Source organism: Frieseomelitta varia, unplaced genomic scaffold, assembly GCF_011392965.1.
Source record: "Frieseomelitta varia isolate USP_RPSP 00005682 unplaced genomic scaffold, Fvar_1.2 scaffold_308, whole genome shotgun sequence".
Lineage (NCBI taxonomy): Eukaryota > Metazoa > Arthropoda > Insecta > Hymenoptera > Apidae > Frieseomelitta > Frieseomelitta varia.
In genome coordinates, this window is record NW_025110044.1 from 178,008 (window position 1) to 203,486 (window position 25,479).

Genomic DNA, 25,479 nt, shown 5'->3' on the forward strand with positions numbered 1-25,479 from the left:
CGCCTTTATCACGTTTGTGTGACACTGCGACCAGAGATAGAGACAGAGATAGCGAGGGAAGAGTACACGAGCCGTAGCTTAACAAGCTTCGCCCGAACAAACGAATCCCTCGCGATGCAATTTACCATGCTAACATTTGGTCTTGATATAGAACAGAAAAGAACGGTAGAGCGTAAGAAATACGCGTGTCATTCATTGTTGTTTTATTAGGGTTACTCGTAAGTAATGGGACGTTTTCGCAGTCGTATACTCTCGATTCTTCTTTCTTTGAGTTGTCGTTGCATCGAGCTCGTTTCAATTCTGCTTTTGTTCCAAGTGTACATTACATTTTGCACTTTCTAGAGGTGGCAAACTGGCGGTCCCTGCCCCCCCCTACTTTGCTGATCGCCAGCGCTATCCCCTCCACTGCGTTGAGTGTCGCGGTCATACTCGTACTAGGTACATACGTGTATATATATATATATATATATAGTTTTCTTTGCCGTAGCTGGTTAAGTTGGAGGGAATTAAAGAAAGTTAAGTTAAAGGAAGGCTACTTAAAATTAAAAGAAAAATAGGAAAAGTAATTTGCATCCTTACAGCACTTTCTTGCTACAAGAAAATTCAATTCTTACGAAGGAGTAAATTTCTTGCTTGCTGCAATCTCAACTTACTCTTTGTTGTTTCTAAGCTTTTTTATCTTTTTTTTTAAGTTTACGACACGGACGTTCTTCAGTGTTCAACATAGAAATTTTTACATATTTTTTGCATTCCTCAAGTATAAACCATTTAGAGAATTCACAGATTCCTTTAACTCTCAGTTAATACTGTTTAAAATGTTTTTAACTACATATCACAAACTATTGCAGCATTATGCAATAATTTAACAATTTACTATAATTTTTAATTTAGTTAATTTAAAAATAACTTACTACATTTTTTTCTGCTGGTGCCTCAAATTTAAAATTTAAAGATCGCTGCTCATATAAAAGATACTAAATTTATAAACTTAACACAAAGAACGACATTATTCACGAGCAATATCTCCGTGGGCTCATTGTTCGTCAGTGGGATGAGCTTGAAGTCGGAAAGGAGCAAAGACGTAAGTCTGATGGTTCGATACGACAACAACCGCTTATCCTCGATCGAGGTGGTTTATCGTGGATAAAGTCGACAACGTCGTCTCTACCGAGCAGTCCCCGATACGTAAGCACGTTGCAGCGCGAACAAAGCGCACAAACGAAACCGTAGCTCTTTTCGCGACAAATAACGCAGAGTAGAGGTAAGCGTATCCGGGAAGTTTGGGCCATTGAACCGCGTTAGTAACGAGTACAATGAACGACAGAAGCGCAGACGACCGTCGACCAGTCCCGTCCAGCCCCCATTACCGATTTCTCTGACAGATATGTCTCATTTCCCGTAGGAAATCGAGCCGATGCTCGTGCATCTTCAGGAACGAGGCTCTACTCGTTATAATTATCCGTTTCCTTCGCCGCGGATAACTTAGGCTCGCCGATTCTCAATCACGCAAACGTAAAAAATATAAAAAAGGAAAGATGTGAGCGAAGATCGAGTACAATTGACCTTTTAACTGGGGGGACGGTGTAACTTACCAGAAAGCGCATTCTGCCGCACACAAACCAATTTTAACTCTTGTCCATAGCAAATATAAACAGATACAATTTGCGAGAAATGAAAATGGAAGAACTATCGGAATATATATCGAAAGATATCGTGGCAGCATGGTACCAAGAAAAAAAAAACAGGTGAATTTCTAGTTTAATGTAATTCTAGTAAAATGTAAATAAAAAGATGTGCTAGGTCTCATGTGGATCCATCCGGAACACAACGAATAGTAGAAAGAGTGTAGCGAAATAACCAAAATTGGGGATAAACTGAACTAAATATTTACAGAAAAAAGAAACAAAGAAGAAAAAGAACAAATGACGTCGTCATCTTCGAAATTCAGGTTATCTCGTCTTGCGCGTTGGAGGAGGATTTTCCACCGTTATCCCCATCGGTTAAATGGTTAAAGAGGAGCACGTAGGAAGGTCCTTTGGAGAATACAAGCTCAACCACTCCCATTCCGTGGCGTGGTACCGTGGTGCCACGCCAGACCACACCGCGCGTAGTCGTGTCCTCGTCTGTAAAAATGATCCACACACGCAAATCCGATGCGGCGGCGATGCACGCGGTGCGTTCGGTCGCACGCCGGTGAAGAGGTCAACGATTACTATGGCTGACCGAGGTCTTCCAACGAATAAAATACTTTCTCGTGGAGAGACCAGGAGAGCGACAACGGTTTTAACGGAATCCAAAGAAACGAGGAGATGTGAATGCCACGAAGAAGAAGAAGAAGAAGAAGCTGCGTATGAAGCACGGAGTAACAAGGCAAAGAGCAATAAGTCGTTGTTCGTGGTGGTGTCATAACGCGCTGTACAATGACGTCTCGCTACACACCACACCACCACTTGTAGTTCCTTAATGACTCGGAATGCCGACTCTCTGTTCGAAGGGAGTGAAAGTCGCGGTTGAACGCGGCCCTCGCGATATCTACGCTGCTGTTATTGCTGTTATTGCTGTTATTGCTGCTACCGCCTCAAGGAGGATATCGCTTCACTTCGCCGCGTGTATCTTCTCTCAGTGAACCGAGACACGTGTCTTGCTACGTCTAACGAGGTTGATACGAAGAGCATCGATCATCCGCCTGTGGAATAGACGTCTTACAAACTGGCCTGATAAATAGAAAACGCAACGCGCATCGACGAGCGCGCGTTACAACGTTATCCAACCAGGTATCTGGTACACACCGTATCAGTGCTCGTTAATCGGAACACAAAGTTTCCAATCGGAAACGTCGTTGTCGTTTCTCGATCCGGGACCGATCGCTCGTTGAAAACGTTGAGGACGTGGACCAGCGGAGAGGAGAACGACTTACTTCGTCACCGGGACAGCGGAGACGAGGGGGGACGATTACACGTTCTGTTAGGAGGGTAGACACGGCGAAGAGGCCAGACAAGGTAGAGCGAAACGGATAAGCAAGGGGGATATAATTCAGTAACTCTAAAGCCGGTTTTCCCGTGGCAGCCTATCACGAAACTCGCGGTCAACGACGAACGAGAGAAGGATGAGTCACGGCTGTTCTCGCCCGTCCCACTCTTTCCATCGTGAGGCCGAGGTTGCAGAGAAAAAGAAAGGTAGTCTGCGAAAGACGGAGCAGCGCGGCCAGAAGATGAAGAAGGTGGCAAAGAAACGAGGAGATTAGCCCTACGACGGGGTCTCGAGAGGCTACGGTTCTCGCCTACGCGTCGACTAGCTCGACAACCGGAGGAGCCACGACCGAGATGAAACGAGACGGTTCAACTTCGCTACTTGTAAGTATTTTGTAATGGATTTATAACGAAGCACCGAGTCGCGATACCGAGTGCTGGATGTAATCTCGAACGTGAATCCAAACGTGAAATCGTACGCGAATCGTACTGCCTGTCAAATGTACACGCCACGTTAATTCGTATTGTTCGAAGAAGATCGATAACTGCAGCAAGTGAATGCTCTCGATCGACGATAAAACACTGGAGATTCTGCTCTAGACTTTTCTGACGACTCGAACATTTTTTTTTTGTCTGACGTTTTTGACGTGTAACCAAGATTCTTCTTTTGCCTGTATTCTTCGGCGATCGTTCTATTAAAAAGTTAGAAAATTAGGAAAATCTAACATGATCGTAGTGCAGCTGATCTGCCATTGGTATTTGTTCGACAACAAATGCACTCGACACGACATAGTTTTAAACACTATAACTATCAACGACTAAATGATAAAATTTCCATTCAGAGACATTAAAGTAAAAGAAAAAGAAGATCTTTATTATGCAACAAAGGACGCGCAATTTTATATCTATAAAATATCTAATAAAAATTGCCAATTGGTCATTTTGACCATTTTATTCCATGTAATATTCTGACGTAATTAATATTCAAGTAGAAAAATCGATACGCGGCTGGGCATATTACAATTAATTCCATTAACGTCGATCGTTCCACTATCCGTTTATCACTTTTCTTTTTTTGCAAAATAAATCTCTGATAACCACGAAAGGCTCGAGAGATTTATTAGACATCTCGAGGCCAATTAAACACCGGCGGAGTTTTCGATCCGTGACGGTTATCGCATGGTCGTTCCCGATTATACCGCTGCACGCCGATTGCTTGAAATCGAAGTGAGAGCACAACAAATCACGCTCGAGCGAGCAGTGTCCCGCTGGTGTTACGCCAGTTCCACCACTGGTTCCACCGACTTCCATTATTTCTACGACTACGCCTAAAATCTACTGACTAATCGATCGATCGGTCAGAGTCATGCTAAATTTTACTGCAACGTGTGCGCTGAATCAACGAAATACTGCTCGAGGCAACAATCGAGTATGTATCGTGGTTCGAGTCTCTCTCTTTTTTTTTTTTTTTTTTTTTTATAGTAACCTCGCTATCGAGACAGACAGCTGTCGATCGGAGAAGGCAAGTCCCAGTTTGGATAACGCTTTCCGAACGTGTTCTTCCCTCGCGGAGAAGACGAGATAATATAATTAACGGGATCGGTAGTCGTTGCGATTCTCAACGCGCTCTGATTGTACAGGGACGCAAGAAGAGAGTACAGAAATATCGGATAAGGCAAGATTATTCTCCACTCACCTCGGCGAGAGGTTCCTCCTTGGTGACGTCTCCATTCTTGGGTGCTTCTTCGCGGGCAGGCTTGTTCTTGTCCTTCTTGCTGAAGCTGATCGACCTGAAGGACCACTTTTTCTTCATCTATGAACGAGGAAACGGTATCGATAATGATCGAAGAACTCATTACGCGCAGCTGTGTGTCTTATTCGTCTAAGCTGTGTGCACACGCGCATACGCACGCATGCACACGCACAGAGAGAGAATCCGTTCGGGAGATACATACATACAAACCGCGCACGTGTTCGTCGACGAATCAATCCGTCTGGCTCTCTTGAAACGTTTCGAACAATCACTCGAATAACAAGCTAATCCTTGCTTACCTACGTAATCAGTAGAGTTTCGTCCATACGTCCATCACGGTTACTATACAGGCTGATAGAAAAGAAAAGTATTCGAGACTTCTACAATAGATGGTACTTGTCAATTTTCTGACCTACCAGAACTCTTCTGCCACGTACTTCGCAATACTATCTACTGCAAAAGTTGTGAACACTTTTTTCTAACTGCCTGTGTACTCCAAGACGATCGACCTCACCTTCTCTTTCTTTTTGGTTTCCTTGTTCTCTGGAGAAGTGGCAGTGTTGGGACTAGCTGGAGTGCCTTCTGTCGGTGTTGTGACCTCCGCCGCCGTTTCCGCGGGAGATTCTCCAGCCGATTCTTGCTTCGCTTCCTCGGCCTTTACTACCTCTTCCTGCTGGAAAACAACGAAAAAAGAAAAGAAGAGTAACGTTGAAAATCGACGGACATTCTCGGCCATTACGAAACATCGTTAAATGTTTTTTTCAAATCTTTTCATGGTTAATAAAACGTAATAAAACGTGATTTCTATGAACGATAACGATGATACTTGTAATAATTTTGTGTGCCTAAATTTTGTAATGAATTTTACCTTTACCGTAACTAGAGCTTGTAAAATTTTGCTCCGTCAATTCGAGGTTTTAAACATCATTCGAGCAAGCGTATGTACGTTCTTCGTACACGAGCTTACACTTTCTGAGCATGCGCGCGTTCTTCGGGGAGAAGGGATTAATAAGCGTGTTTCGAAGGACTCTAGTCTGCAGAGAATCGAAAGTGAACGCAAGCAGCTTGTCACCGATCTGGCCGATCGCCAAATTCGTGCTCGAAACCAGCGAAATCTGTCCGTGCATCGCCACGGCCCGGAGTGTACCTGGCAGCAGGTGCAACAGCGTTGCAGAATCTTGTAGAAGATTCACAGAGTCGATGGGCGGTTCCACTCGCCATCGGGTGTCGATATGTGAATATACTCGGTTCACGCGTTGTAAATTCAGAAGAGGATACCGCCATTCTTTTTTTTTTTTTTTTAGGTGACAGGATAAAAGCCGCGCGAATTCGTTTTATTATTCATAAATCGAGGTTCCTTCGTCGACCTCGTGAGAGTCTTCGCATAAATTAACACATTGCGAATTCGCGTCTTTCAGTTTTCAACTGTTGCGGACGGGTGACGAAAATTCTCGTGTTTCAACGTTGCGGACTTGTATATAATTTTTATTATATAATATTATATATAATGTATATTATATATAATAATTTATATTATAATATTATAATGTTATATAATTTTTCAAGAAGTAGGGAAACTGTTTCCTAATATATCACACTAAGAAATGTTACTAGATGTACTTTCATTCTATTTAACAAAATATCTTTAAAATGAAGAATTAATGATTTTAATTATTAATAAAATAATACACTTGTGAAATGCTATACATTCTCTTGAACCCTTTCAATCGTATATTAAATAATTCAAAAAATACAAGAAAATAAAAGCTATGTGTTTATCAGAGCACACCATCCTCAATGTGTTGATATTAATATAAAATAAATAACAGTTAAAATCTAAAATACATAATAAATTATAATAGATTCAAAACACATAATAAATTCTTAAATATTACTATAAAAAATACATAGTAATATTTAAGAATATTTTATCAATGTGAATTAAAGAAGTGCGTATATGCATTGTACAAAGTTTCCCTGTTGCTCCAAAAATGTGCTGGCCCTGGGGAGTTAGGCTGAGTGCGGTACGCAGTATTTAAAAAAAAAAAAAAAAAAAAGCAGACGCGGAGATAAACGCGAAAAATTGCCGGTTACGTGTAAAAAACACGAGGTGTGTTCGCGGCAGATTCGTGAAAATTAGCGGAGCGGCGACGTTTCTCGCCCGTGGAATTTCGTCATTGGCCACACGCTCGCGAGAACCGCAACCGCCCGGCGATTGCATCACCATCGCACGGGACGAATTTTCTCGCGAGTCGAAGCCACCGAACAGAGAGGCCCCGATTTCCGCCAGCGCGTGCGAGAAGAACGACAAGAAAATCGGTAGTGGTGAACCACGATCGGGATGGGAGCGGGAGAGAAGAGGGAGAGAAAAAAAAGAACAAAAACAAAAAAAAGAAGAAAAAAGCGCGAAACGAACGGCTCTCTCGCAGTAACAGTTGCGAGACTTATCAGAATGGGACAGCTGCGGCTGTCGGGACCCGACGTATACATGATGAAACCGCGAAAATCTCAGATTACAGAGAACGATCAGTGGTTCTCTCCGACTCTCGGCTGAGAGTCCTGCGAACTTGTCGCTGGGATTACGGGGATCAGGCTTTCGCCGAGCTAAAATTATCGCGAGTTGAAATTAACAACAGAATAAGAGGCCTATTATGCAATAACGGGCCAGATGTAAAACAAACAAGAGGCTAATAAACCTCGTCTTAATCGGTCACAGCGATTCTCGCTACTCGTAAATAACAATTGGAGCGCGCGTTATTCTCCGTACTGCTGTAATGAATTATTCTATTTCACGAGTCGTTATTTCCCCGAGCGTGATTCTCGGGCTTAATGGAATACGACGAAAGAAGTATTGTTTGCTTCAACGCTGGTCGAAGGCCGGCCAACGGAGTCTTTTACCGCCACCGACCACGGCGTAAACATCAGCCCGTTTTATTATCGATACAAATCCTCCGGAACAATTCCACTTGGTCGTTTGCTGTTTCCATGCGCCACGAACGAGCTGACTTTATCGACCGCGTTATACACATCGTTGATCGAGCCGGCGATCCAGCCATTCGAGGCCCGGCTTACAGTTGGCTCGGAATACAGTTTCCTCGCGAGATCACGGACGAGTTCGATGGAAAAAACGAAAGGAAACACGTCTGGGTGCGTCGTCGGCAACGACCACGTCACTTCCGCTCAGCCCAGCGGAATCTCTCCCCATCGCGCGATACGCGCATTATATTATGTAAATATCCAGTTATTTTTGTTCTTGCCAGTCTCACGAGCGCACGCTCGTCTTGGATATCGCGGTATCGTGACTGATAATACCGAGGAGAAAGGAAAGAGGACAGCCGGCAGGCTGGCTGACTACGTGGCAGAAACGCGTACATACCTCGTGCAATGGCATTTTATACAAGTCCGGAGGCATTTTTCACGCGTCAACGATTCCTCCTCGTCTGCAAAGACACTTTCCACCGAGATCTTTCGTTAATAAGCTGCGAGCGACGAGTGTACTCGTCATGCGGGAAAAGTAATTCCAATTTGTTACTGGACTGAAGTTTAGACATTTTCGAATTTTATTTCGAGGCTAGACTTTATACATCGTTTCACACATCGCTGCAAAATTTAACTCGATATTAATTAAATTAAACAATAAAACTATTGATTTTTCAAAAAAGAAAAAAAAAAGTGTTACTTCGTTATAACCTAATTCAATTTTACAGCAACTGACACACTCTGTGTTTGACGAGTATAATCGTCATCGCGTCGTTCCAGCGACACAACACAGATACACGCTTTTTAAAAGCGGCACCACAGCTAAGAGGTTATTAATAAAATAATACACTTGTTAAATACTATACATTCTTTCAATCATGTATTAAATAATTCAAAAAAATACGAGAAAATACAGACTATATATGTTTATTACAGCATATCGTCCTCAATGTGTTAACAAAAATATAAAAAATAAATAATAGTGAAAGTCTGAAATACATAATAAATAGATTCTCGAGTATTACCATCAAAAATATATAGCAATACTTGAGAATATTTTAATATTTCAGTGCGAATTAAAGGAGTGCATGTATGCATTGTACAAAGTTTCCTTGTTGCTCCAAAAATGTGCGGTTTGCAATGTGTTAAGGCTGGTACACGCCGAGATAAATAACAAAAAATTTAACGATCGTTCCTTTTGCCGTCAATTTTGATTTCACTTATCTAACATCCTCGAACCTAACCCGCGATCAGAAAGGAGGGAGAGAGAGAGAGAAATGCAATGACTCGCGCTCGTTCACACAATGGAATTAGACGCACGTACGACGCCACTGGGCGCTTTTGTATCGTTTTCTAGCGCGCAACCGCGGATTAAATATTCATGGAAAGGACGCACGGCGCCGCGTTATAAATAAAAGAATTTATCCCGATCGCGAATCATTTGTCCGCGAGTTGATATTCAAAGGGATGGTGGTGCTTGGCGCGCGTTTCTCGATGCAAAATTCCGCGTGTTTGTCGATCGAACGGTATCGGCATACGAAGAAATCGTCGGCTCGAGGACACCGCGAAGGACGAGGCCCGACGTGCCAGGTGCAGCTTCGTACGACGAATTCCAACGCGGCTGAATCAGCCCCGGTGAAACGTGTACTAAAAATCTCGCGCGAGATCGCGAGAGTTTTCTGGGCGAGCGAGTCTCGAGACCGATCATCGGTCGCCGCGAAATCATCGACGGCTACGCCGGTGCGATTTTCTCTGCGAAAGGAATTCGCGGCGATTCACACGCGTGTCGGATAAAGGCGAGAGCGAAACGTGTCGGTACAAGGACACAGGCATCTACCAAATTTCGTGCAGATAATCGCGTGCGTGAAGGTTGCCGTGATCGGCTCGATTCTCTCTCGAGGCACTTAGACGGACCTGGGGCGTCGTTTCCTTGGCAATAATACCAGGATGTTTCGGAAATCCGTACAACCAGTCAGAAGGTGATTCGACGTGAAAAAAATAAGACTTCAAGCTTCGAGAAAATCGAGTTTGAAAATTTACTAAATTTGAATTTAATCAATTCCACGACAGAGAAGAATAATTAACATTATCCTACGTTCAAAAATGTAGAGTAAAATTTTTTCATTTACAGCTTCATTTGTAAGAAGACAGACTGAATATGTTTCATTAGAGATTGCCTTGGCAAATCTTCAAACTCGATTTTCCCGGAAACGAAGCGTTATACGGAAAAATTTTACTCCTTCTTCTCCACTTACTTTTAAATGTAGAATCATACCTTGACCGATTGTACCACGATTTTGGAAACACTTGTGTATATAACTCAAACATGTTCGAAAGCGCGCGATAAAATTCTCCTTTCGTTTGGGTTTCATCCTGAATTGGCAAGGATCACGAAGCGGTCGCAGACTGTCGCAACTCGCGAGATATGCGTGAAAAATCGTGCGCGACCTCCCAGGACAAATTGATTTTCTCGACGCGAAATCTTCCAGTGGCATTCTTTGTCTCGCTCGTCTACAAAACATCCGATGGAATTCAAGTGGCGCGCAGTTTTAATTAGCGGCGGCAAACAGATGAGTCGCGTCTCATATTAATTAATAAAACGAGTTGCTACTCCTGAGGAGAGGGAGGAGCGTGGCGACGCTCGCGATGATTCACGCGAAAGGCACTTTCCTCGAGATGATTTACGCTACATACATAAGCCACGTTAGAGACATCGCCGATCTTCACGATCGCCGGCGACGATTCTATACATATGTTTATGATTCATTGCGTATCATCTGTAAGAACAGTATTTCCAATCGTTGGCTTTCCTTTTTCATTTCAGGATCGTTAATAAATCAAAATTTCCAATTGCTTTTTTTACATTCGTCGGCATAAATTTAACATTCACGAAGATTAGCCTATGCCAACGTGCAACGAAATCAAGCTACTGCGTGAAATGCAGGTCACTCGGCAGGCAGCGTGATCGCGAGAACTGTTTCAACGATAAAAAAAAAGAAGTTCCCTTATCGGGAAAAAAACGCGTATGGAATCACGATGTTCGTGCAAGGCTGGAATTGTGTTTTGATTAAAGTCCCGCGAAAGAGAGAAGGAAAGAGAAAAGAGAGAAGGATCAGTTGCTGCCTGAGCATGTGCGTGTCGCGCACATGTCAAATTGCATGGTCAAGGTTAGGAAAGTAAGGTCTGGCCTTTCCATCGGGCTGACACTCCACTCGTAGCGTAGTCAACCTGCAGATATATCTTAAATTATTCGCGAAATGCTGGGCTGGCGCGTTCCTGTTGGTGAAAAATAAAAGACGCGAGCAGGCTGGCTATAGTCGACGTCGCCGAAGCAACGAGTATCAAGGACAGGTGTTCGATACCGGGAGCGAGCGGACTTTCGAACATCGTTTCGCCGTGCACAACACACCTGCCTCGAGAGAGAGATTTTGCAAGATCGTAGAGAGATGTTGCCCGAGTGTGCGCGCTCGTTGTGTCTTTCAACACTTTGCCGGTGGGATGTTCGAAATGATAGTTGCGCGCAGGAAACATCAATTACGTAAGAACCATTCGGACTATCATTACAAGAAATGTTATTAACAATAATTTCATTATTTTAACGATCTATACTTTTAACGATCAATAATCGTTTCATACAATCGGCTAAACCTCTTAGCTATACTTTTGTACAGCAAGACCTGTGCAAAGTCAAGTATATATGACATTGCTTTACATGCAATTACATTAGAATATATTCCATGTAATCACGAATACACTGAAATTTTCAGATTGAAAACAAACGAATGAATTAAAATTTATTTCATAAAGAATTTGGAAAATCATAACAACACGACAGTGTATATATACCTCTGTTGTTCAACTGACAATGAGAAACAAGTGAGCCACTATAGTTCAAAACAAAACTACACGTGCGAAAAAGTCACTATGGTTTAGTAGCCAGAGGTTAAATTAATATTAACTTCTGTTTGGACAGAGACAGAATTGTGTAAATTTATTTATTTCGATTATCGGTCAAATCATAATGACTCGTGTGTAGAATATCCTGACACGAATTTTCATTGATTTATTTATATCAATATTTTTGTCAACCAACCAAAGTCAAGTATATATGTGGACACTCGCCCGTGGTGAGTGTTAATTGGCCAGGTGTCAGGCCTAACGAAACGTCTGCGTGCAGGCAGGTTGTGACGAGCCGACGAAAAGTCGGGCAGACACCAAAGACACAGGAACGAAAGATTTATTCGTCTAGGACAGTTAGGTATGCACCGGTAAGAACGTTTACGCGGAGAGACGCGGTTACAGTTAGTCGCGAGAACGCGTTACCGGTACGTACACGCGTGCACCTGTGTGTGCGTCTTCGGTGGTAACGAGTCGACCACTCGACCTCCGTTGAAACGGTATTTCGATATTCTTTTTCCACGCGAAAATTCAACCAACTCCTCGGAACTCCTACTTCTTTCCGCGGAATCTATCTAGAGCAACTATGTAATCTCGGTAAGCCGAGCGTTGTGTCGAGCATCGCGCTTGCTATCTCGAGTACATCCGCCCGGGCACAGCGATCGCGATACACACACACACTCGATCGTGATTCTGTTGCGGCCCTGATAACACCGTTTATGGCGAATTAACGCGGTTTCCTTGGCTTCGTGCCGTGAAAGCGAGATCGAGAAATCGATACCGATATATGTATGTATGTGTGTATGTGTGTATATATATATATATAGCGTTACGTCTATCTACTCGAGCGATATTGAAAAAAATTTCGCAGCCAGATCTCGCCGTTAAGTAAGTTCCCACCGGCCGCGGGAGAGAACACTTTCGTTCTCGCATCGAATAAAATCGACGTTTCGATTTACTCGCGTTCTACTAGCGTGGATCTAGGCGAACCGTTAACACACACACAAACATCTCTGGAAAGATCGCTATCCTGCTTTCGTTAAGTGGCACAATGGGCGTACTGTGCATGTAAAAATACACTTTTCCAAGAAATTAAGTGCACGCCTTTCTCGGGCTCGAGCTTTATACACCACGGTCTAGAAATGCAACGGCGATCGATTCGCGCGGACAACTATGGCGAGAGAGCGAGGATAATGGAACCGCGACGTGGAGAGAAACGTGGAAAAATCGGAGGATCCGATAAACCATTTTAAATCTCTCGTGTTATCGATCGGAACGATGAAGGAAGTAGGAAAGGACCTGCTGTTTAACGGAAATGAAAGCAAGAGGCAGAATAGCGATCTCTCTCTCTCTCTCTCTCTCTCTCTCTCTCTCTCTCACTTTTCATCCCACCCTCTCCACCCTTTCACGCGCGTTACCGTATCTAGTGCATGACAGCTGCCGGGGTTGCTCAATCGAGGAAATATCAGGTTTCGTCTAGCTGCGAGCATTTCACGATATATACACTGGCACGCTTATGCGATCCGACGAGAGTGACAGTTCGAACTTTCGATAGGCACGTCGGCGCCGCGTGGCCGTCTGCCGTTGACAGCGTCCGATTCGTGGTTTTTCAGATTCTTTCGCTGATACCGAGATGGATCGACACGTTCGCGAAAAATGGCACCGATTCATCGGCCTCGACCGGATGAAAAACACGAAAAACATGTGTACCGATCTCATGTTCCTTCTGTCTGATATTTTCGAGTTTTTTTTACCCTCCCGAGTCCTTCCGGTTCGTTTCGCAGCGGGATTTTTATCCGCAATGAGGAGTCTCGAACGAAACGAAAGCGCGGCGTATCACGCAGCCCGATCTCGGTATAATAATAATCCGAGAACGCAACGAACTGCATATATACGCACGCGATACGCCGCGTATATAACGGCGCGTGTAGTACACGCGCTGCTTGTGCAATATTATTATTACGTAGAACCCTAGACGCGAGTCGCCGGCCACGGTTTTTCAGCGGCAACAAACGTACGTAGACCGCTCGTCGAATAGGAAGTCACGTTCGTCGCACAGTGTTCGATTCAATACAAGAAAACGAAACATTGGAAGTTTAAGACCTGAAAAGTCTTATGTCACGAAATATTAGTAACACAACACGTTCGTAAGATGTTACGACTTTTATAAAATACATCGATTTGTTGTTCAAAATCGAAGCATGAAATTGAATGTAAAAGTTGATGCATTTTCCTTTTTCTTTTTTAGCTGTCACAGCAGTAATATTTGTTTCCTTAGTTTTATCCTTATAAGACGAGTTTAGTAATGTACTTTTGAAATTACTGAAAAGTTCTAAATATAATAACGACGAATTTTTTGAATCATTTGTATGAATAATTTTGTCAATTTCGAAATGAGTTTTAAAAATATCAAAAAATATCATCATGACTTTGTTTCTATATTGATTCTGGATAGATTGAATCTTACATTAAAGTCAAATTTGTGTCAAATCTGCCCAAAATGAGAGAATAGTCGAAATCGTTATGTCCAAACACATCGATAATCCAAATCGTTATATTCAAATTATAAAAGAATTACCTATTAATGTAAGGCCAAATAACAAATTTCATTACAAAAATTTTCGTTCCGAGAGAAGTTATCACTTTCCCGCTTTATTTTCTTATATGTATCGAACACTGTGCACCGTCGATGAATCAATTGAATTCAATAACCGTCGATCGTTTTCTAGAAAAAAAAAAAAATCGAGCAAAATACACTCGCGATGATGTAGCGGGCGATTCATTGCTGATTCATTGGCACATTCTTACGAACGATAAATTTCAACGACTTCGAGGGAAGATATTATAGAAAAAGGCTGTACGGAGTAGTGTCGTTGTGTCATCGAGATTAAATACGAAGAAGTTTTATTCTTCCAAGTACAGTTATTCGCGTTGATACTCAAACATTCAAATATTCGGACACTGAACATTTAAACTGTTACAGTTTCGTAAAACCGTAAACTTGAATTCGTTCTAAAGTTTGGAGCGTCGATTTTCAAATTAATCGATTCAGACCAAAAAAAAAAAAAAAAAAAAAATTGTTAAATGTCTTTACATACTGTGACAATTTATAGTATTTTTGGAGCGGAAAAAAAAAGTGTCGCGACGTAAAAATATCTTAGAATTAAATGAACAGCGTATTTTGAAAATAGAGGCTCCAGGCGCCAATACGAATGCAAGTTACAGTTGTTCGACTTCAAATCCAATGAATATTAAAATCTGATTAAAAAGCAAAGCAACGAGTGGTTCCCGATGCATCTTACCTTCTCTTTATCCTTGTCCTTTTCCGTCGCGTCGTCCTTATCCTTGTCTTTATCCTCGGTCACGTCCGTGTGCGGCGCTATTCCATTAGTAGTGGGCTTCGTGTCGGCCTCCTCGATCCTTTCCAGCTTGCCATCGCCAGGTGCAGCTGCATCACCGACACCTCCTTCGGCGGGCAACCCTTCCTTCTTCGGAGTCGTCGTTATGTCCACGGACCTTCTGCTCTGTCTCGCTCCCATCTTTTTGTCTCTTTATCTCCTTCTGGCTCACCTGTCTCTCGTCTGCGCTTTTCGGATGCTGTGATCGATCAGGTGTCGCGCGTCCAATGAAACTGACCTGCAATCAAACGGCGAGAATGAACGACGAAATCGTGCGTGAAGGATAATGGGGATCCACTGATCGAGCTTTTTGGCTATCGATCGGCAAACAAGTTTACTACTTTGCGGTTCTTTATAGCTGAATACTAACTGGTATGTACCGAAAATAACGTTAACCACTTCTTGCGCTGGCAACTGATTGCGGACCATAACGAGTGACCGAACCGTATATAACAACAATTCGTCGCTTTCTTCTTGAACTCGTCGGTATGATATCTCGCTGGACAGATATTATCGAGAAGTAATAAATTTACTATTTGTTTTGCCTGGGTTATACTTAAATATACTTAAAACTGAGGAAACATTGCAATTTTGGGACAAAAAATTCTCGACATGCGTGGAATGTCATTCCAGCGCAAGAAGTTAACGATAGGAAAAGTCTCCTTTCCCTCTTTCTCTCTCTCTTTATTCCAGAATTATTTCTCAATTACAAAGCTTGACGAAGCTTGGCCACTTTCGAGAGAGATAAGCAAACGTGATTCGGCAGTTTCCCTATCGATTTACTACGTCACATCCGTATGCAGATCTCTCTCTCGTTTCGCGCCGCAGAGATAGCAAAGGTTTCTTTATACGGTTCGCGTAAGAAATTACCGGGCATACCTCAGTGATGAATGAATAATATATGAGCTCGCGAAAGACAAAGGGGAAGAGGAAAGAGAAGAAGGCGACACGCTTCGCGAGAAAGGAATCCCTCGCGAGTTAAACGTCACCACCCGGAGAAGAAGAATTCAACGAAACACGAGCCTCTCCGTCCGCCCGACTTCTGATTCGTATCGATCGAGTTCTAAGCAAAATCGTCGTTCGGTCTAACAACAATAGCGTGGAAAAGCGCGAGAAGAAAGGGACTCTTTGAAAGAGCAGATCTCTGTAATTACCGCGTTAGAAAATAGGCGCTGCGAGCCGTTAAAAAGAGAGGGGACAGGGTTGGTTAACGGTCCCGCGGTCGAGAGACGAAGAGCTTCTCTCCTCTCTCACGGGGAATAGAGGAAACGATCCGTTGTGTTCGAGCAACGAGTGCGAAAAACTGGCACGGCGAGGCGAAGTCGAACACGAGACCAAGCGCATTCGTGTGTAAGACGCGTTTAAAGAGCACGTGGCGTGGCCACGCACCGATGCCCTGCCTAGCAGCTACGATGCGTAACGCGTCTACGCGGCCGCAACCAGCCGACAACACCAACCACCGGTTCAAGCCTTTGTATCCTGGACTGATCGAGATGAAAAATGACCGAGATCTCGACAAACGGATAGACACAGGCACACGGCCTCTTGTAGAAACAGCATTTTTTTTTTTAACGAGCATTCGTTTCGCGAGCGATTTCTCAGCGTCGCGGAAACGTAATAAAACGCGACGTTTCCCGATATTTTTCGAACATCGAGTTCCCGTCAACTCGTTGCCTGCGATTTTCAATCAGCGGAAAGTAGGTAGATCGAATCAGCTTTCCGCTTTCTAACGGCAACACTCTTCCCCCTTCCTCCCTCCCTCCCTACCCGGCTATCGACAAACGCTTCGTTTCGCGGTAATCACAGCTCGGCGGTTTTAAATTCGGACGGATAAAACGATAGATCGTTGCAGATTCTGTTCCGTTCCGTTCGAGGGAGTGTGTTTATCCGATCGCGCGTCGCTAACGATACAACGGGCGTTTCAAGCTTTCCCAAAACGAAGGCAAACGTGCGGCGCGAACGTGTCGCGTATCGTTGCCACTGAATAATAGCGTTTGTCTGTCCCTTGGTAGAACTATTCCCGGTGCATTGCACTTTCCAGTCGCGTTCTACGACTCCGCCACGCGCTTGCGCTAATGCGTTTCGAAGCTCGTCGTCTCTCGTGTACATCGGGTGGCTGTACGACGTCGAAACCATTTATTAGGATTAGAAAGGAATTCCTGATAAGAAAAAGATCGCCTACCCCGTCGGCCTACGTGAGAATTACTTTGATCCCACGTGGATGCGGGAAGATTCTTTCGTCGCTATTACCCTCAACGTAACGTAATAATGGCTAACAATGGCTCACCCCTGGCGAACTATTCGGAACACCCCCGTCGATGCCGAATTTTCCGAACAAATTGGAGTACGGGGCGCAGTACAAAGGAATCACGGTTCACTGGATCGGAGAAAACGCTATTAAAAGTTCCACTTCATTTCGCGTTTCGCGATAGATCCATCGGATTTACGACAAACGTTGCCAAGCACGCGCGAGAAAGAATTTGTGCCCCCACGAATTCACTTCTCTCGGCGTCTCTGAGAATTCGTGTGTTACGAAATATCAACAGGCGAGAAAGAAACAGGCATAATTAGCCCCGGCCGTATATTAGACAGCAGGAAGAGGTTCGACAAATATTTATGTTGTTTCATCTCCACTGAGTGCGCAGAGGGCTAGACCTCTATGGTATATGTTGGTAAAAAATAGATTTAGTACACGGGCCAAGTACATCGGAGGCGAAAGCTAGAGTTAAGAGGTCAAGAACACGTGTCGAACGATCGTACGCGCTCGATGGGAAGCGTGGAATGATCTCGGCAAGGAGAAACAGCCTTTCTTCTCATAACTCACTCTTGTACCTACTACCGATTTATCTCTCGCCGACGTTCCTATATTTAGTACGTATATCGCCTGTCGCAAACCGCATCACCAGATAATATTCAACATCCGTTCACCGTTCACCGATGACGGCCAAGAAATAATCGCACGTATTTGTCTTTTCTTGCCGGTTCTATCTTATTGCGTAGCTGCGCCGGTGGCGAACACAAAGAAGCGCCATCGATTCTTTGAAAACGAAGCAAACCGGCCGAGGAAATCGTGTCACTGCTCCGAATTCGGCACTTTCGTGACAAGCTCTCATTTTGCGACACTTCATTTACAGTTGCACAAACAAATTCTACGTAAACTGGCGCGTTCACGCGTTTCTATCAATGAGACTCGAGTTACTTGAGAGGAAAGGAGAAAAAGAGGGGTAGCGACAACAATTTCGGTTCTGATCGTTCCACTAATTACCTATTCACTGCGAGAGCAACACAATACAAATAAAACCACGCACCGAGATTTCTTTCTGCCGATTACGCTCAATAGATTAATAAGCGCATTCAGAGGTCACTGCCGCCGAAGACTATTAAGGCCTGAACGACGATGTCACGCCAAGCTTCTGCGTATGAGAAACGAAATTCCAACATATACATATACATACACATGTAACACTCGGAACGATGCTAATGAGAAAATGCCTACGACGTTTATGCCATTCTAACGATACTATAGTCCCTGTAAAGCCGACTTCCGACCGGTGTTACAAAACAATTGCACGCCCGACGCCGTGCAGGATTCGACGAAACGCTGGAAATCACCGAATTCTCGAGAAACGATAACGATAACATTTACACCGTGACTCAGAGAACTGTTAATCACGAGCGTCCGGCTAATCGCTGACAAAACACACTTTCACGTTTCACGGATCGTTAAGATATCCGCGTTAGAACGTAGAACACGAATTGCAAACGCGAGCGTGTCGATTAACGCACCCGTTACTGTATTATAAAATCAAGGCCGCTCCGTCGAAAGAAGCTCTCGCCGGGAAAGCTTTACAAAACGCAGCGAACGCTGGCAGCACTCGATCAACACATGGTGTCACATCCGTTGAGTCATTAACGGCAATGGAAAAACGTACATTAGTTGGACAAAGGGAAAGAAATACGTATATACAGGGTGGAGCAGACAAATTGTGTCACAAACTGTCTTCTACGAAATGGAAGACGGTAAATATGAAGGAAGATATTTCGGGATGTAAACTCGAAGCGAAGACAGTTTTGTAGAAACTGTCCGCATAGACACCCGATACTAAACATTTTTCAAATTTCTTTCCTTTAAACACGAACGTTTGGAAATTCGTACTTGTCAAAAGAAAAGCAATGTTCGTTCATCTGAGAAATGCGACGACATACTTAACGCCTAACAGGTGTGTGTTGCGATGTTACTAAAAACATGACTCCAAAAGAAAGTTTGTAACGGTAAATGTAACAAATGGATATTACTAGAATTAATGGTAGTAAGACAAAAGATTCAATAAATTCAATAAATTTCTTTATCTTTCGACATCTACAAAAGCTCTGCTGTAACTCTTTAACTACGCAGAATAAGGAAAAATTGCTTTACACACAAGTTACTGAGTTTGACGGCGCTCTTCCGAATATCGAAAACTTCGTACACCATTCGAAAAAGAATTTGAAAATACCCCCCAAACTATCTTGTATATCGAATATGCCTGTAACATTTTATCCACAGTGTGCACAGATATATAAATATATATAAAGATATTATATATAATATAAATATTATAAATATATATAAAGATGTAAGGAAAGTTTTTAATATATTTAATATCTTTTAATATATTTTTTCATATATAAATATATATAAAGAAAATAAGGAAAATTCTATTTTTCCGCTTTGGACAAGAGTGCGTGCGTGCGAGAGCGCGATACAGGCTCGATTCCCACGGAGTAACGGGTCCACGCCGTACAAATAGCGTACACCCAATCAATAGTCCATTATTTTCGCAGGGCCAACACGCCTGATATTCGTGACGCGGGGATGTTAGGCAAATAATTCATCCTCGAAGAAAGAAGAAAAAAAAAAGGACATCTGCTCGGGCCACTGTTCTCGAAATCGAGAATTACGAGCGTGCCCGAGAGAGAATGAGGCGACGTGGCCGGCCCGTATTCAGGCGCGTGTCCCGCATGCGTGAACGAATCCGGCGCGGCGCACGTGCGTACTTACGTATGTACGTACGTACGTACGGGAAGAGAACTTGTACCCGATGAAAATCGTCGCGGTCGACGTAAAGGGTAAACAGGAAAATTCACCCTGTGCTGCCGCGGATGGAGAGCGAACGTTTGGCAAAGGTGGGGCACAGGGCACGGCTGGAGTAGGTTTAAAAATACACGGCATATCCGGAGTAGTGCGTGGATCTATTTGTGGTTGGGTGGTGCGCGCCGCGTGTGCACCCTTCGCCGCTCGTGTAAACATCGGGAGGACCTTGCCCGCCGAGGGTGAAAGTCCCTGAAAGCCCCGAATCCAAAAATCTCACGCGCAAACACCAGATGGAGAACGTAAGAGCAAGAATGTGCCGGGGGAAGAGAAACGCGAGGCAAACTTTCCCGACGTACGAAAAGAGCGACGCGATGAGATGTCGGGAATCGAGAGAAAAGAACGGCGAGGCACTGTTGATTCGGTGCACGCTGCTATCGTTTCGACCCGCAGAAGCGGAGAGGAGAGGTAGAAGAGGACGACAGTTTTCTGGCGAAAAACCGGTCGAGCCGCGAGGCGTTTCAAAGGCACTCGACGACGCGGCGTGCACGGTCTCTGCCTAAGCAGTCGGAACAGCTCTTTTCTTCGTTCTTGTAAACGAGAGAAAGGCAGATGTAGGCAAGTTAACGACCCGTTATCGCGTGGATGGCGTAGAAAGAGAGAGAAAGAGAGACTCGCCGCTGAAACTGGTTGCCGTTAATCGCGCAATGCACGAAGGAAAAAAAAAAAGGCAACTAAAGAGCCACGGAGAAGCGCGGCTAATCGCAAAACGTCGTCTCAAAAGTCGAACACGTTGGCCGACACACGCCCAACCGCCATGGAGAAAATCGAGAAACGCACGACAAAGAAAAGATCCGTTCGGAAACTACAATATCTTCGAGACGAATAACGAATGAAGATATCGTGAATTGCACGAACGTTGACAAAAGAAAGGAACCAGAGATCGGGATGCGTGGACGGGCCACAGGCTCAGTCGGGGACCAGCATTTTCTCGGCCTTTCTCCACCAGCTGCCATTCCCCGAGCGACAACAATCGCTTCCATGGAAGCCTTGACTGCGTTTTAAATGCACGGCAAATAGAGGCCTGCTATGCAAAATCGGCACGAAGAGAGAGAAAAGAGAGAAAGAGAAAGAGAAAGAGAGAGATGCTGTAGGTAGGCAGACACGTCGCCTCTGTTTAAGGCACCCGGCTTGGCAAGAACGTATCTCCTTTCTATCCCTCTCCTCCTCTTTCACCATGGTAACAGGAAAACGCTAAAAATCTACGAGAGCGGAGAACACAATCTCCTGGCTGCGAGTTTTCACGTCGCGTCGGTATACGCGCGATTTGTCCTCTGAAAGAAGGAATTCCATTTTGTATGGGCCCTTGGCCTAAGGGCCGATGACGCGTCGTCCCCCTCCACCCCGAACGTCGATCGAACAGACGCGTACAACGATAGAAAATCAACGAAATACCACGAAGCCAGGCCTCGATTGCAAGATTCCGATGGATCGTGCCTAGAGGGAAAGGTCACTGGTAGTCTTGAAATCGTGCGTATGGTCGATCGTTCGGGGGTTAATACCGACCAAGTGGTGGGAGAAGGAATCAAGATGGCGTAACCGGCCGCTGCTCCCAACACGAGTCTTCCGATCATGCAAATACGACCGTCACGCTTTTTCAACCGATTCTCGATCTAACTGCCGATCGGCGCGACTCGCAGAATGTTTTTTTCCCGGGGAGGAGAAGGAACGCTTCGCGAACGATTCGTCGGGGAAGTGGAAGGAAAGTCATTGGAGCGACTGGAATCGAGAGAGAAAGAGAGAGAGAGAGAGTGCCGGCTTCGTACGGCGCTTGCTATATCGATTGATGCTGCCCATTTTCAAAATGGCGCGGGGGTATACACACTCGAAATTCCGCACGACGCGTAAAACGCTGCCGCTTCTACCGTTGGCTTTTTGACAGAAACCGCGCGAAATGAGTCGAGGAAGGATTCCGATCGACGACTGAGCAAAGCGTATGGATACGCGAGGAAAAACAGCGACAGTGTGGCGTGTCGAATGTCGAGACCGGTGCGCGGCGGCATGCACGCACTGTACACACGCGGGGAAACAAGGTGTTCAGTATGGGGGGAAGGGCGCGCGCGGCCCGACAAAATCACCGACGAAAAAACGAGGAAAACGGCGAGAGCCACTCGGGGGTGGTGTGTTGGTACTCACCTCGGTAGTCGAGAGCGTCGTAAGTGGCGCGACGAGGCGAAATCTTTCTCGTGAAGGCGCGTCCCTCGCCGGTGCTCCGCGAGCACAAGAAAACACACTGCTGGATATATTATTCCGAGAGGTGGAGGCGAGGCGGCGGCGGCGGCGATGGTGACGATAGCCGGGTGTGTAGCACGATGCGTGGCGTCTAGACAAACACGAGAGTACGAGAGGTGAAGAAGCGCACACGATGGCAGAGGCACACGAGAGAGAGAATGGGTAATGCTCGGCTCGGGGTAGAGGCAAGAAGAAACGGAATACCGAAGTCGCCTACGGCCAGACACAAACAGCAGAGGCCTTTAGCGGGAGCGCGTTCGCGAACTCATCCACTTCGCTCGGTAACGCGCGACCGACTGGCGAGAGAAGCGGAGGGGAAGCGGCGTCTGTCTGTCGGTCCGTCTGTCCGTCCGACCGTCTTTCTGTCACCAACGTATTGCTCGCTCGTTCGCTCTCGCTCGCTAGTAGCTCGCTCCTCTCTCTCTCTCTCTCTCTCTCTCTCTCTCTCTCTCTCTCTCTCTCTCTCTCTCTCTCGTACGTGCGCGCGCGCGCATACATTCACTCTCTTTCTTTCTTTATTTCTCTCTCTCTTGTTTCCTTCCTTCCTTCCTACCCCCTTCGCTTCACTAACTCTAACTCACTCGCTCTTTCTTTCTTTCTTTTTCTCTCCCTTTCGTCCTTTCTTTGTCTCACACTTCCCCCCCCCCCTTCTCTCTCTCACCACTTTTGCTCCTCCGTTTCGAAAATCTCTCCTGACGTCCCCTCGTGCCTCGTGCGCATACAACACTTGAACTTGTAAATCACAAGCAGATATTATACACGGAATCGGTACAACAAGCGTTTGTGTCACCTTTCCAATGACTCGGACGGAGACGAACACGATAATGGGCAGGATTAATACGCGATACGAGACTCACTCCCCCCTCCCGATACGACAGAAGCAGACACAGGACTTAGTTTAGAGCAGAGGCAGTTGACGATCGATCGTTTCGCGTTTCCTCTCTCTGCTCCGATCTCTCGGCGACGATTCGACTCGGCACCGCCGTTCCTTTGTTCCCGCCGAACCGGAGTTTCGGCTACGTTCGGTGTAGCCCTCCTCTCTCTCCTCTCTATTTATCGGCGATGGAAGCCGAGCGCGGGCGAGAACTCGACTAACGCGCACAACAAATCGACAAAAATCAGCCAAAAACAAGCAGCACCGTGTGAACACGATTGACGATTCCTCGACTACCTCTCTCGATTCGCACGGCCGTTTCACTTACTCGAGTCCGCGGTAAAGCGTGCAACGTTCACTCTCGAACAACCGAGCGCCGCTTCGTTCCCGCTGCGCTCCGCACTGCTCGACGGTCAGAGAAAGAATGAGCTCCGGGATAGACGGGAGGCAGGAATGTATCGGCTGAGCCCGGCACCCAGGGACTCAGTTCGGATGGTGGCAGCCCTGCCTCGAGCTCGCCAAGAACATCGGGGGTATGAGGGGTTCGACTCCAGGGCGGGGTCCTGTCACGAAGGGCTCTCTACTTCGGGCCACGATCAACGAGAACTACCACGAGTTTTTCAGGGTCAATCTTTTTCCTCGTAGCTGAAGCACTCCTCCCCCTCCACCCTTCTTTCGAGAAATCAAAATTCGATTTTCGATCGTGACAATATATTTTCTTCGCAACGCCGGCTGAATTAACGCGAGCAGAGCTGTTCGGATACGGGCCGGTGGTGCTCGGTTAACGACCTACCGTAACGCGTGTCGACCGAATTTAACGAGTGGGAGGGAATCGATTCGCGAGAGTCGAACGACAGCCGAAAAATCGCGAATTCGCGCGGCTCGAACTAATGACACGCCCGCGCTCTCTGGCCACGACCGCCAGAGATTCTCCCTATCGTTGTTTCGCTTTCCGTTCCACCGAGGGGTAATCAGAGTCGTAAGACTATCCGACGAGGTGCTGCCGTTCCATAATCTCTGGCGATTGCAGCATGTTCTACCTGGAAATCGGTTGTCAGTTGTTTAGACAACTACGGTGGTCGTTCGAGCGAAACAAAATACGCTAACTGAACTGGCTTGGCACAGCCAATGCACGGGCACGACGGAAGTCCTCGCCTTTCGCCTTTCGCCTTTCGTCGCCGGTGACTAACGTGTAAAACGGCACAACACACCGTACCCGAACACGGATCCGAGACCATCGGGTTAGATAACAGCTTGGCGCGTCCGGAATTTCGGAATTCCGGCTAGACACCACCAGCCGGCCAAACGTTCAACTCTCTCTCTCTCGTCTTTCAGAGACTTCGATGCGTCGGACCGCCGTCGCTTTTCGGACGAGCACACGTAAAATCCCAGTCACCCCGCGCCGACACGGCTACGTCGACGCCGCCATCGATTTCCGAACGACGCGACCACCCACCATGCCGTCTGGCGTTCACTTCAAAATCGCACGGATATTTATCGATCTTCCGTGCCGCATCGGCGTTATCGGCCACGCGAAACCGGCCACTCCGTCCGAAGAAAAGCTAATCCCCGCGCGGAATGCGTGAACTCCGATCCGTCGAACTCTCGATTCACAACAATCGATGATATACGCCGCGTTTCGTTCGTCGGAAATCGGTTATCGATGATCAGTTCTTCTCCAGGCTGCAGGTATCGAATCTCCGACGCGTATACGTACGCGCTCGCTGATGCGACCGGGACATTCCGGTGTCGAGTACGCTTTTGTGAGCGCCAAACAATAACAGGAAGGACGTTTACTTGTCTGCCTATTTCTTTTTTTTTTTTTTGAACCTCGACCTCGATCTTTCGAAAATATTCGAGAAACGATCCCCGCAACGAAGACGATGGCGAAACGCGCGACAAAGAGACACGCACTCGTGAGTCTTAGGACATTCATTGTCAAGAGTTTTCATGAGTTGCGACTGTGAGACGGTGACTTTCAGAAAGTGGCCTTCGAGTGTGCAGCTGTTGAAAAATTTTTATTAACTCCTTTCCCAACTTGAGCCCCAAATTTTGGGACGAATTAAATGCACGTCAAAAATATGCACAAATTAATTAATTTAAACCAACTTTAACGTAATGACTGACTGAAAATTATGTGAAGTGGCCCAATTTACCAACTTGAACCTCATTGAGAAACTTTGAGGGACGAACTAGTTAGGTAGATACGAAAATATTGTTCTACTACGAAAACAGATTTGTAGAAC

The 25,479-nt window shown here is 45.4% G+C and overlaps 1 protein-coding gene and 1 long non-coding RNA gene across 6 annotated transcripts in view; one reads left to right on the forward strand and one right to left on the reverse strand.

Annotated features, from left to right (window-relative positions):
- Positions 1–23,667, reverse strand: part of LOC122529781 (A-kinase anchor protein 200-like) — a 49,403-nt gene extending 25,736 nt beyond the window's left edge. Inside the window, exons 1-5 of one of the 5 annotated variants that reach the window (XM_043656216.1) lie at positions 23,562–23,667; positions 22,264–22,450; positions 14,901–15,234; positions 5,237–5,395; positions 4,666–4,782 (exon numbers count right to left, since the gene is read on the reverse strand). In XM_043656216.1, the coding sequence (XP_043512151.1) occupies positions 4,666–4,782; positions 5,237–5,395; positions 14,901–15,137 (513 nt within the window). In that variant the 5' untranslated portion in view covers positions 15,138–15,234; positions 22,264–22,450; positions 23,562–23,667. Of the gene's footprint in view, positions 1–4,665; positions 4,783–5,236; positions 5,396–14,900; positions 15,235–22,263; positions 22,727–23,561 lie in introns of those variants that run through there. The other 4 variants (XM_043656217.1, XM_043656218.1, XM_043656215.1 and 1 more) reach the window with 4 other exon arrangements.
- On the forward strand, positions 1,837–4,719 carry LOC122529784. Its single transcript, XR_006306854.1, has 3 exons — positions 1,837–2,999; positions 3,067–3,353; positions 4,610–4,719. It is a non-coding gene; the product is annotated as an uncharacterized LOC122529784 (long non-coding RNA).
- Positions 23,668–25,479: the final 1,812 nt, after the last annotated feature.